This window comes from Thamnophis sirtalis, unplaced genomic scaffold, assembly GCF_051295495.1.
Source record: "Thamnophis sirtalis isolate CommonGarterSnake01/CBP01778 unplaced genomic scaffold, rThaSir2_p1.2 scaffold_5, whole genome shotgun sequence".
NCBI classification, from domain to species: Eukaryota; Metazoa; Chordata; class Lepidosauria; order Squamata; family Natricidae; genus Thamnophis; species Thamnophis sirtalis.
In genome coordinates, this window is record NW_028261385.1 from 41,913,252 (window position 1) to 41,926,556 (window position 13,305).

The 13,305-nt window shown below is 35.5% G+C and overlaps 1 protein-coding gene across 1 annotated transcript; it reads right to left on the reverse strand.

The window, feature by feature from the left end:
* Positions 1–7,084: 7,084 nt before the first annotated feature.
* On the reverse strand, positions 7,085–12,672 carry CETN3 (centrin 3). The gene is made up of 5 exons (XM_014053784.2): positions 12,478–12,672; positions 11,115–11,247; positions 9,267–9,381; positions 8,563–8,754; positions 7,085–7,462 (listed from the first exon to the last, which is right to left on the reverse strand). The coding sequence occupies exons 1-5, from the start codon at positions 12,492–12,494 to the stop codon at positions 7,419–7,421; spliced, it is 501 nt and encodes a 166-aa protein (XP_013909259.2). The 5' UTR covers positions 12,495–12,672; the 3' UTR covers positions 7,085–7,418.
* Between the last annotated feature and the right edge of the window lie 633 nt (positions 12,673–13,305).

Genomic DNA, 13,305 nt, shown 5'->3' on the forward strand with positions numbered 1-13,305 from the left:
TATGGGAAAGGGTTGAATATCTTTATCTATGATCATGCTGACTATAATTAAATAAATATAGAATATAGAATTTATTTAAATTTCTCAACCTGATATTCTTGAAATATATGGATAAGGCTGAGAGGGCTGAAAGCCCTATGAAGCGGTATATAAGTCTAACTGCTATTGCTATTGCTACTGCTATAATAACTTCCAGAATCCTGATATAGCAGTCCTTCTTATCATATTGTCTCAGGATAATGGAAATAGCGATCCAACATTATTGGAGCACAGAACTTTGTTAAAGGCTGATACAGTAGTCTGCCCGAAAGATATTTCAAATATTTTTCAAGAAATTACAATTATTCAATGGTGGGGTATTCATGAATACAGAAGAGAAAAATGCAAATAGTTTGTTTATATAAACCAACCTAATATATTTGAACTTTTAATTTCAATTTCAAGAATTGTGCATTTAAATCCTTAATGTATTACTCATTCATTGACTACTATTTCTGATGATAGAGTTGATGATTGGAGTTAATTTTGTCTCTTCTGCTTCTTCACTTACCTGTAGCATCATCAACAACAAAAACAATTAAGCTTTGGTTACGCTTTGTGCAGCACCATTTGGACTTTGTCTACTTTATAACATCTAAATAGTATTGGATCTGTCTCGGATTTACTTGGAAAAACCTTTAGGAATGTCCAGGCCTATAGACTAGAATCAGGGGGCTCCAACCTTGGCAACTTTAAGACTTGTGGACTTCAATTCCCAGGATTCCTCAGCCAGCGTCTTAAAGTCTTAAAGTTACCAAGGTTGGAGTCTCCTGGGCTAGATCTCATTTCTCTGCCTTGGCAAGTTTATAGTGTGTGGACTGCCTGGGAAATTCTAAGAACTGAAGTTCACACATATTAAATTTGCCACTGCAAACACTGGACTTGAAGTATCTCATTTTTTATATGTGTCACACTCACAACACATGGAGTGGGATTTAGAGATTTTCAGCTTCCGTGGCTTTGTTTTTTTTATTCTGCCCCACACCTATAGATGCCTATGGGTGTACATCTCCTAGAATCCACAGGCAACCTGGCCAGACTTGAAAGGACTTTCTGAGAATTGCCATCTCCACACATTTGAGTAGAAGCAGGGTGTGGAAGGCCTGACAAAATGCCACAATGGGGAGAAAGATGTAGTCATCCCACTTCAACTTTTATTGTAATATAAATAAGGATTTATTATAATGTAAATCACAAAGCAATTTTATCTTGACAGATATTATATATTGTTAAAAAAAATCTTGATGAATTTAGCAATGCATTTGCTTTTTCTTTGCAACTGCTGTGCAAATTGGACTTTAGCCCAGAAAAAAAAAAAGATAGCAGCCTGCTTGGTTTACCAGGAATAGCTTAAATCTCTCTCTTCCCCCACATCTTTTAAGAGATCAGAAATGATAAAATACAAGTAGGAAGGATACAGTGCCTGAACTCTGCCCTCCCACTAACTGGGAGTAATGAGACCCTTTATATACAAAAATGGTTTCTTTTAAAAAAATTATTAAAGGAGAAAACATGCAAAGGGAATACAATAGGTATAAAGGAAATATAAAAAATAAAGCAAATATGCAGATAACAAAGGATCTAAAACACGGCTGTCAAACTCCCAGCTCATAGGCCGGATGCGTCATGCACTGACCACATGCCTAGTTTAGTGAAGGGGGAAGTCCGGATATGTCATGTGATGACGTCATGACAATGTAAGTTTGACACTCTTGATCTAAAATATCATATGGACTACTAATATCTAGAGTATATTGTACACACGATTCATAATGTAAGATGTCTATCTGCATACAGAAGAGATCCAGAATGCTGTGAATATGTTACTTAATATATTAAGTATTGTGAACTAAAAATGAAGCTAAAACTGACAAGTTTCCTGCATACAACTTCTTACCCAACACAAAACATAGGAATGTTATGGGTAGTCCTTGACTTATGACCACAATTGAGTCTAACACTTCTGTTGCCTAGCAAGCCAGTCAGTTTTGCCCCATTTTATGATCTTTCTTGCCACATTTGTTAAGTGAATCACTGCAGTTGTTAAGTTAGTAACATGACTATTAAGTGAATCTGCCTTCCCCATTTACTTTGCTTGTCAGAAGATTGCAAATCTGATCACATGACCCTGAACCCTACACTGTCATAAAAACACTGTGTGCTCTGAATTTTGATCACATGACTACGTGGATGCTACAATGATCGTAAGTATGAGAAACAGTCGTAAAGTCACTTTTTTCAATGCTGTTTGTAACTTTGTAAATTTGAACAGTCACTAAATGAATGGAAACACAGAATCAACTTTTTAAATTAATTTTGCACCAGTGTTAGTTGATTGTTTTGGCTTACTAACTTGAGTGTGTGTATATGATTTCTTAGTATGTATGTTATGGCATAGCAAGAGAGAAAGACTAGACTTGAATATATTAAATCTTTGCTTTTTGCTTGCAGTACTGCAGAGAAGCTTAAGAGTACTTAAAAATTTAGAAGTCTAGAAATTAATTAAAGGTTATTATGGTGGAAAACTGCATCTTTTAAGGTGTCAATGCATTGACAGAGTTAAAGGACCATACTATAAAATATGTCAAATTGGTGCAATTATTGCTTCTTCAAATCCACTTTACAACAGCAATAGGTCCCCCTAGTGGATAAAAATTTAAATAGTTGCTGTCCTACTTCTACATTTATCTTCGCCAAAACCTTGATTCTTGTATTCAAAATTCTCTCCTACTCACAAACTGAACGCATCAGGAGATTTAATTAAGCTTTCTGTGTCATTTTAATAATATAAGGCATGACATGCTATTTCTTTGGTGCAGAATTGCCTCATTAAGTGATCATGTCACAAAACCCTCCAGTCCTCAAATATGAAATCTATGTTCTATGTATTTCATAACAGAGCAAAATATTCAATCCATCACAATCATTTTGCCATTGATAGGCATCAAGATCACCAAATAGTATAATATAGTTTAAAATAAAATTAAGGCAATGACTACATATAAAAGCACTTGTTCATGTTATAATGGAATTAATATGTGTATTTATGCTAAATATGAATTCTGACATGACTGTGCCTGAAAAAAGAAAGAAGCCACTTTCTTTAATTTTGTAATGACCTTGCCTCACAAATTTCTGGATCTGAAGCATATACACAATTACTTTACCATTTTTATTATTATTCACATATATTCAATGGTGGGATTCAAATAATTTAACAACCGGTTCTCTGCCCTAATGATTTCTTCCAGCGACCAGTTCATCAAACTGCTCAGAAAGTTAATGACCGGTTCTCCCGAAGTGGTGCAAACTGGCTGAATCTCACCACTGCATATATACAAAAGATATATACTGACGTAGCAAGCATATGTTGCTTTCCTTTGAGAAGTACTTTCCAGAGATGATCAAACAATTACTAAGGCTTGCTTCCACTACCAGGGTGCTAAAATTTAGGGAACATTGCTCAGTTGTCATATCTAGAATACCAAAGACCAGGGGAAATGTGTATTTAAAGCTAGGCTAATTTCCTGCATCATTTGGCCTCATTTCTAAGCCCTTTGCATGTGAGAAGATATCTTGCAACAACAGTATGGAAGGGAGGGAGGGAGGGAGGGAGGGAGGGAGGGAGGGAGGGAGGGAGGAGGAAGGAGGAAGGAAGGAAGGAAGGAAGGAAGGAAGGAAGGAAGGAAGGAAGGAAGGAAGGAAGGAAGGAAGGAAGGAAGGAAGGAAGGAAGGACATTGTCTATTTCGGTTCAGTCTCTGCCCATCTTTGACTTTATCATTGCCTAAATGTCCCTTGTCCACTTCTTCAATATTTTACATCCAAAAACTGTGGTTAGTAGGAAATAAATAAATCTGCCCTTAAAATAAACAAATTTTGACATAAACAGAAATTGTGAATTTTGTGAACTAAGAATAACATCTGAGTGAAAAAGCTAGGGATAAATGAAAACAAGGCAAAGGCATTGCTTATTTGAATACAAGTCAATCTTTCAGCCAATATTCCATGTTCAAGAATGTAGCATGCCTCAAACATAATTAAACATAATAATCATGAAAGTAGGTATCATGTACCACACAATTCAGTCTAAACCTGTTTAACATTTTCTACATACTGCAATTTACCAAAGGATCCTGTCTCGGCCAGAGAATTCAGATTTTTAGTAAAATGTTACTCCTTGCTTATCCTTTGCAACCTTTCTTTTAATATATACTGTACTTTAATATGTTCTTCTATATTGTTGAGAAACAAACAAAACTAAATTCATTTTCAAGATAAAATAGGTAACAGAGCATTTTGTCCTGCATCTCAAATTTGAAGAGAGGTCAGATTTAGGATAAAAGGAAATCTGACTGTTAAATCTGTCTCCTGCTTGATCATGAGAACCTTGTATTTAAATACCCTATTTTAAAATATATCAATTATACCCCACATTCCTTAGGAGTGTTTTCTATTGTTTTCATAAGTCATTATTTTTAAATTTTACTCTGTCTAGTAGTCTCAAAATTCAACACACATACATATATCCAGATTTAAATCAAGAGATAGTTTGAAATCTTTGACTTTCAGTTTTAGATAGCTTTACAGAACAGTCTCAGATTAGGTAATAAAACAAATATGTAAAGTCATGATCTGGTATATCGGTAACACAGATCTATACTATATATGTTTTCTGTGAATAAATATTTCACAGAAAACATATATAGTAAATTGTAAGTGGCATTAAATAGTACGTTCTGTCCTGATATATCATTTTAGTAGTTCATAACAAAAATATAATTTACATGTTAGTGTACAGAATTTGGTTTTGTTCAACATCTTAAATACCATATCATACAAAGGACTTTTTTAAATCTTTGAATGTCTCTCTCTCTCTCTCTCTCTCTCTCTCTGTGTGTGTGTGTGTGTGTGTGTGTGTGTGTGTGTGTGTGTGTGTGTGTGTAAGTAGTCTTTGACTTATTGTCTGCCAGACCCTGTTCAGAATTACAGCAGCACTGAATGGACTTTTGACCTGTACCCAAAGTTATGGCTACTCCAGTGGCCCCACAATCACATAAACCAAATTCAGATGCTTTGCAATCTCCCTATCCTTATGATCAACCACAGGGATACTACAGTGCCACTCTGTCTACACCCACCCCCATCTTATTTCAATGGGTCCCACAGGCCTTCAGCCTGTTTCCTATCCTGCTGGGTCCCACCACCTCGTCCTTCCCATCATGGCATGGTAAACATACCTTTTCTATAGATTGCCTTTGGGAAGGAATAGCAATAGCAATAGCACTTTGCCTTATATACCACTTTATAGTGCTTTACAGCTCTCTCTAAGCAGTTTATAGAGTCAGAATATTGCCCCCAACAATCTGGGTCCTGATTTTACCAATCTTGGAAGGATGGGAGGATGAGTCAAACTTGAGCCAGTAAGAATCGAACTGCTGGCAGTCGGCAGAATTAGCCTGTAATACTGCATTATAACCACTGCGCCACCATGGCCAATCCAATCCACCTTCCTATTCAGAGGCCACATCGTGCCTTCCCAGAAGTTGGCATCATTTTGGAAATGGCTACAATTCTCAAATCTGAGAATTATGGCAGCTCCCAAAATGGTGTCCATTTCCAGGACAGTACCATATTGTAAAGGAAGGTCATGGGACAGATCGGATGGTTATTTTTCCTGAAAGTGATTGGAGGGTTGAGGGGATCTTAGAGATTCCCTCAACACATCAAATGGTAAAAGAGAAAGTAAAAAATATATTCTTGAAAATCACAGGTTACCTTTTGAAAGCAGAACCAGCTGATCTGACCCATGGCCTTTGTGTAGGATGACATGGTACTATCCCAGTGGCCAGAAAGAGATGGACTAAGACACAGCACTGAGGCATTAATCAAAGCAGCACAAGAACAGGCATGAAGCACCAGATCCATAGAAGCAAGATCCATAGACAGGATCCAAGGTACAGACTGTGCAGAGGACTCAGAGATAGTCCAACTTAGTAGCAGGAAAAATCCATTAAAATTATGACTAAAAACCTAGGTAGGAAGATATGCATTCTCATTATTAAGAGATTGCACAGAAATATAGACATTTCTGTATTTTTCAGGAACACTAGATCCTTTCTTCAAATTTATTTCAAAATGGCTGTAGAAATGGACAACTGCATTCATAAAAAAACATTAATTAATAAATGTTAGGATTAATATTAAGATTATACATTTTTGTATGATTAGAATTAGTTTATTTTTATATCCCCCCCCAAAATAATTCAAGGAATTATTTTACCTTAATTTTATCCTGCTGCTGCTCATGAAAACTGATGCCATATACCCAGGATGGCGAACCTAAGCAAAGCCATTTGTCAGGGCACACGAGGCCTTTTTGAAAGCCATTTTTCGCCCTCCCCAGGCTCCAGAGGCTTTATAGGAGGCCTGGGGAGGGCAAAAAGAGCTCCCCCCCCCCCGAGGCCCTCCTGAAGATCCCTGAGCCTCCGGAGTGCAAAAAAAATGGCCCTATTGGCAAACCAGAAGGGTCATTTTTTGCCCTCCAGAGGCTTCAGGTAAGCCTCCTGAATGTCCCTGAAGACTCTGGAGGGCGGGGGAGGTTGTTTGCGCCCTCCCCAGGCTCCTATAAAGCCTCTGGAGCCTGGGAAGAGCGAAAAAAGCATGCAAAAAATGGGGGGTCGCACCTCTCATGCATGCATGTGCACTGGGGGGGGTCGCATATTGCATTATGGGTGCGGCACGCTCACGCACAACCCCCCTGCGCTCCCCCCTTATGGCACGAGTCAAAAAAGGTTTGCTATTGCTGCCCTATACCTTTTTCTTCCTTTTAAAATTCACAAATACTATTGTATCAATAGCTACACAATTGTAATGAAAATGAAATGAATGCAACAAAATCCACAATTCCACAACTAATACTTGATTTAGAGAGAACCAGTATATGGTTAAAGTGCTGGACTAGTAGCACGTAATCCCAAATTCTAGTTTCCCCTTAGGTACGAAGGTCAGTTGGGACCAGACTCTAGATTAAACACTCCAACAAAGTTTACAGAATATAAAAAGAAGGCTTTATTAAAATGGGTGTGTTAAACTTTTATATAAAACTTAAGGCCACAGCTAATGCTAAAATAATGTCAAAAATTTTATGATTTAATTTAAACATTTTATACAAAGCTATTTTACAAATGAGTACTCAAACAAACATGCTTATTCTAAAATTTAATGATATAAAATAGTAACCTCTCAATACATATACTTTATATTTATTTTGGTCCTTTAACATTTGTCATGGCTCCTGTTATAGATATTAATTGAAATAGAAATGTTGCAGTTCTGAAAACAATCCTTCCTTTTTGTATCAAGTTCGTTTCTTGAAATATTAAACATCACCAGTCATAATAGCAATAAACTCCTCCTGATTGACTGTTAAAAAGAAAAAAATACATATGTACCACATTCTTATTCAAAAAAAATTCACTCAAATTAGCATCTCAAACTTATTTCATTCAGGAAAGAAGTAACAATTTAATTTCAACTGGAAATTTTGCAGTGCATCCTTTTAATGGATGGACAGTATTTAATAGTAGAGGGAATCAATTAGTATTAAGAAATTAAAATAACATAACCATCCTAAACACCCCAAATTACTCAGAAACAAGTAATTGGTTTTTATTTTTAATAAAAATTATTATGCTATATAATTACACCCATAAGTAATTACCATTAAAGATAGTCCTCGACTTACAACCATTCATTTAGTGACTGTTCAAAATTACAGCGCAACTGAAAAATATGACTTATGACTGTTCTTCACACTTACAATCATGCAACATCCCCATGGTCACATGATCAAAATTCAGATACTTGGCAACTGATAAGTGTCCTGGGGTCATGGAATCCTCTTTTGCAACCTTCTCACAAGCAAAGTCAATGGAGAAACCAGATTCATTTAACAACTGTGTTACTAACTTAATAACTGCAGTGAGTCACTTAACTGGGGCAAGAAAGGTCATAATACAGGGGGAAACTCATGTAATAATTGTCTCACTTAGCAACAGAAATTTTGGGTTCAATTGTGGTTGTAAGTCTAGGATTATCTATACAAGCAATTGCTTTAGGTTTTAGGCTTAGACATAATTTTGTTGGCATTTATGCTTTGTTGATGTTATGCTAACACCATAACTTTTAAATTGAGAAGTAAATTTCATGCTTATTTTTCAGTTATTTATACTGTAGCAGGTTAATTCCAGTATATTTACTCATTCTACACAAAAGAAGAAAAACAATGGACATACTATTGCCATCAACATATGCCAAGGAAATTTTCATTTTGAATAGGAAGAAACTACTGCTGTGGAATGTTTTTCTAAATACACTGGAAGCTTGTAGGATTTTTATTTTTTGGATATTAAATTATTTCTATAGGTCTCATCATGAAAATATTTCAAAGACAGAAAACTGAGTGAACAATTTTTTTGCTTCTCTGATCCAAAATTAGAATTATATACATATTCAGAACTTACTTTCTCCATCACCATCCTTATCAAATTCTTCAATCATTGCCCGAAGTTCTTCATCAGACATGTTTTCCCCGAGTTCTCTAGCTACACGACGCAGATTTCTTAAGCTTATTTTACCTGAATCATCATCATCAAACAATTTAAATGCTTTGAGTATCTCCTCATGTGGGTCTCTTTCAAGTATCCAGTCTGTCACTAAAATGGAAAAAATAAAATGTTACATCTTATACAAAAACATCTTTTACTGTTAGAATTGTATTCTCCACAGAAATAATTTTATTTTTGTTTCATACATCAACTTTATGACTTAATTTAAGATGCATTTTTACCATCAACCAAAATCAATCTGTAGTTGCACGCACATTGGTTTAGTCTCTAGTAAAAGCAGTAAAATAAATCTATGATTCTTATTACAAGCTATAACATGATGAGAAGTTATATTAAGAACAACTATAAAATATATTTTATAATAAAATATTTTATAATATAAGGTGTGATTAGTTACATTTTTCCCATAAGTAAAATAATAGAAAATATATTCTGCATTTTGAAATCCTGATGGTTTGTTTTCTCCTGCCTCTCCCCTAATATATTAAAAAAAGTCTTTGTCAATAGATTAATATTTTAATATCTATTAAAATATTTATAAACTTTGATTACCAATTATTGCTTTCTTATCAGTAATTTGCTTAAATTCCATCACCTACCAACTTCATTAAAATCAGCAAAGGAGATTTTCCCACTTCCTTCCCGATCATAATCTTTAAGTATCTTTAATACATCTGCCTTTTTCACATCAAAACCTAAGGCTCTCATTGCCACCTTCAGGGAAAAGACAGAAATACAACATTTCAATTTGGCACATAATAACTTATCTTTGTAAATTAAACTTAGGTAAGAGGTATTATAGTGAATAGGAAAACCAGAAAAATTTGGGAGAAAAACCATTACTTCATTATTTTCCAGGGACACAACTATTTATGTTCTAAGTGAAGTTCTTTTCACTTGGGTATCAATAACAAATTAAATGTGACAAATAATTTAACTGATTAAATACATTTTCCAAATTTGTCACTTTATTTGATTATGTAAGTAATTGATCAGTTCCAGACGACTAGCAGGGCAAATGTTCTACTCTGAGGAATTTAGCACTTCTGAATTCAGGGATAGGAGAAACCTATGTAGTCTTTCTTCTTTCATTTCCTCGGATCTGGAGTAAGTCTAAAGTGGGGAGGGTGGGAGGAAACCATGATAGCATTTCCTTCTAACAGGACATCATATTACTTACTGCAACAATTAAGTAAAAGCTATTCATATATCTTAATTAGCTCTCATTTAGATTACTACAATATTTACAGTACACCCTGTCAACACTGATATATCCGGAGTCCTTCGGGATTGGGCGGCCTATAAATAAAATTAAACTTACAAACTTAAAATTAAACTTACATATCCCAGATGTGTGGTCCTCAACCCCCTAAATTTTAAGTAATAATCAAGGTGGATAGAAATTCTAGATTGGTCCTTATATTAGGAAATGGCCATGTTGGAAAGCACTGCTTTCTATAATTCTGCCTTTTGAAAAATGCCTACAATGTCAGCTAATAATGCAAGATTGCAATTATTCTTCTGAAAAACGTTTGATGAAATTAACTAAAAAAACCAATGTCCTCCAATATGAACCAATTCAATCTTAGGCTATAACCTGATCAGTTACATAGGAATAAACCATGCTGAAGTCAGAAAGCCATATTTAGTAGCAAATTTATTTAATTTTATATTTCATATAGATTTGAATCTAAATTTAATTTGTGAGAAAGATGACGATACAAGTAAGGTGACTCAATATTGGTCCATATAATAGGAAACTGTTTCTTTCTAGGGTTTTCTTCAATTTTAATTTTTTTGACTGAAGTAGTATAGAATTGAAATTTGGGTCTGCTCTAGACCTGCCCCTCCTTCTCCTAAGACCTTTACTGAATTGTGACAGTTGACAAAGCCTTTAGTGTTTTACTTTTTGCCTCTATAAGATATTCTATGGCTTTAAGACTTTATTGTAAATATTGTTCTTGGGCATCTTTTCCTATCTATACTTCAAAAACTCTCCTATTTGTGACCTTTAATTGGGTGATGGGGAAAAGCATTTTGAACCAAAATACCACAGGTGGACCAACTTATAGAATGTGTCCAAAATCCAGTGATAAAACATTTCTTGTGGTCAACTCTTGATGTTTGACTGAGTTATTCAGTTCAATATGGAGCACTTTCAAGGCAACTCTTAGATACATCTCTCCCTGTATTTTTAAGAACATATTAAAAACATTACAAGCTCTGACATAGTTGAAGATATTGAGGAAATACCTCTGAAATGATCACCCAAGAAATCACAAGTTGTCTAATATGATATTCTAACAGCTTCACTTGCATTCTTGCCATTCCTAAATTAACTTGCAATTAACTATCTTTTGTAGGTGCAATATTGCATATTTCAATAAGCCCAGTAATCCAAACTATTTCAAAACAAAGTATTAAACTTTTAACAGAAAATGAATTGCCTTTAGCTCATGATAATCTATTGCATTATCTTTATCAGTGTCGAATAGTTCAAAAGCATCTTTAATTTCTTGCTTCTGTACTTCAGTTAATTCTCTTCTCTTTTTTCTTTTGGTTTTTTCAGAAAATTCAGCTCTAAAAAAAGAAAGAAAAATGTGTAGCCATTATACAAAAAAAATCATTTGTCTTAATTATCAATTATCAAACAGTGTGTAGATCTAGAACCCATCTAAATAGATGGATTTTATGGGTTTTTTGATAAATAAGCAAATGTCACTTCTCATGAGATCTGATTTTATATAATATCTAGTCATAAAATTCATATTTATAATATAAATATCCTTCACCTGAATTATAAACTGTACATATACTCCAAACTCTGAACTCCAGACTCTTAACCTTTCTGATTCACATTTATTTTGTATCTTTTGCATACATTATTTGCATCCCAATCCTCACTTGCCCTACTACTATGTATGGGCACCACTAACTGCATTACTACTGTAACATGATGCATGGGAAGTTACCTATAATATAGTGATTATGCTAGTGAGTTTCCTACTTTTTTAATAACTATAAATATCCATTCTCCATCAACATTCAGTACTAAAAAAATCTTTTTTGCTAAACCTGTGGATAAACTGCTAATTCTGATGAGATCCAGAACTCGTCATCTTTAATTCATCCCATTCCCCAAATCTATGTCTAATTACATCACTTGCCACATGATTGGTTCTGTTTAAGATTTTCCCAGACACTTCTTTTAAAACTATTTTTTAAATTTTTCAATTATAACTACCAGCAGTTATAAAGCTGAGGTGTTTTAATGCAAATTACTACTTTAAAGCCATCAATACTGTAAATTGATTTTTAAAAACGAGGGGGTGAAATAAAAGGAATTGCAAAATCTGATGGGGAATCATTCTAAGGTGAAGATTCCTCTGACTTGTGATAAAGAAACGAGCACATACACTTTTTTTAGCGGAAGCATGGAAACGGTTTACATGGCCTTAAGGAATTTGCTTCTCATTTTCCTTCCTAATCTACAGCTTCCGTATTTATTTCCCCATCTCCGTACTAACCAAGTCCGCTTAGATTCTCTTTCGAGATTCTGAATCAATTCAGAATAAAGGCAGAAATCATTAATTCTGCAATGGGGGGGGGGGGAGAAAATGTGCAGGAAAAACCTCAATACAATAAACACGTGGGAGAAGCGCTCCGCTCCGCTTGTTCCCGCAACTATCGCGCGCTACAGCAGATATCGCGACAAGCGTCGCACGCGAGGGGAGAACGTTACGTTACCATAGCAACAAGAAGCGAATCGTTGTTTGCGCTCTCCCCTCCTTCCGAACGTTTTGTACCCACCTCGTTACCAAATTCATTCTCCCGGTCTCCCACCCCTTGAACCGGACACCAGGCGGGGGGAAAGAGACGTAATTATCTTGTAATTATGGTCAACTAAACCCGAAATTCAGACTCGACAACAGCCTTATCTCAAAAGCGGGACGTAAACCCAAGTCTCTCCGCCAACAATGCCGCTTCCCTCTTCAGATTTCAGCTACGATTGGACGTTACAACGCCTCTTTGTGTGGAGCCCAAAGCGATTGGCTAAGACGCCCGTCAATCAAGCTTCAGGCCTCCCTCCTTGTCTACTATTAGGTTGGAAAAGCGCCAGAAACTACCCAGAAAGCACTGCGAATGCAACGTCATAGTGGGAGTAAGATAAGGAAGGCAAGGGGTGTGAGCAATGGTGACGTAGAGGCCCCGCCTCTCCAAATTTGAACGGTTGGAGTTCCTGGAGTCGCTTTCCTATGGACTCTCGTTGAGTAAAGTGCCTGATTTAGTTTGTTAGCGTCTCTTTCCGTCTTCAGTTTACATTTAGCAATCGAAGAAACATGCCTGTTTTGGGCATATTGTCTATGCTGTGGCTGGAGTGGGTGGTGCGGGGTTATGCTTGTCATACAGCAAGATAAGTATGTCTTGAAAATATTTGGAATTCTGAAAGTCAATAGAAAATAAATGGAAGTGGACAATGAAATTGATACAACTGAGCTCAGTGTAAATTACAAATTAGGTGACTTGCACCAGGGATTAGATTCTAAAAGCAATTGGACTGAGTTATGTTAAACACATGCACACTTCTATTACGCAGCTATAAAAATGCATTTTATATTGCCTTTGTTTATTTTACAA

Bases quoted from the DNA above. Each gene is read 5' to 3' on its own strand.
- CETN3 (XM_014053784.2), bottom strand. The intron at 9,382-11,114 runs GCAATTCATTTT...TTTTCCCTGAAG, and splicing joins TAGATTATCATGAGCTAAAG to GTGGCAATGAGAGCCTTAGG. The intron at 7,463-8,562 runs GTAAGTTCTGAA...TCTTTTTAACAG, and splicing joins TAAGGATGGTGATGGAGAAA to TCAATCAGGAGGAGTTTATT.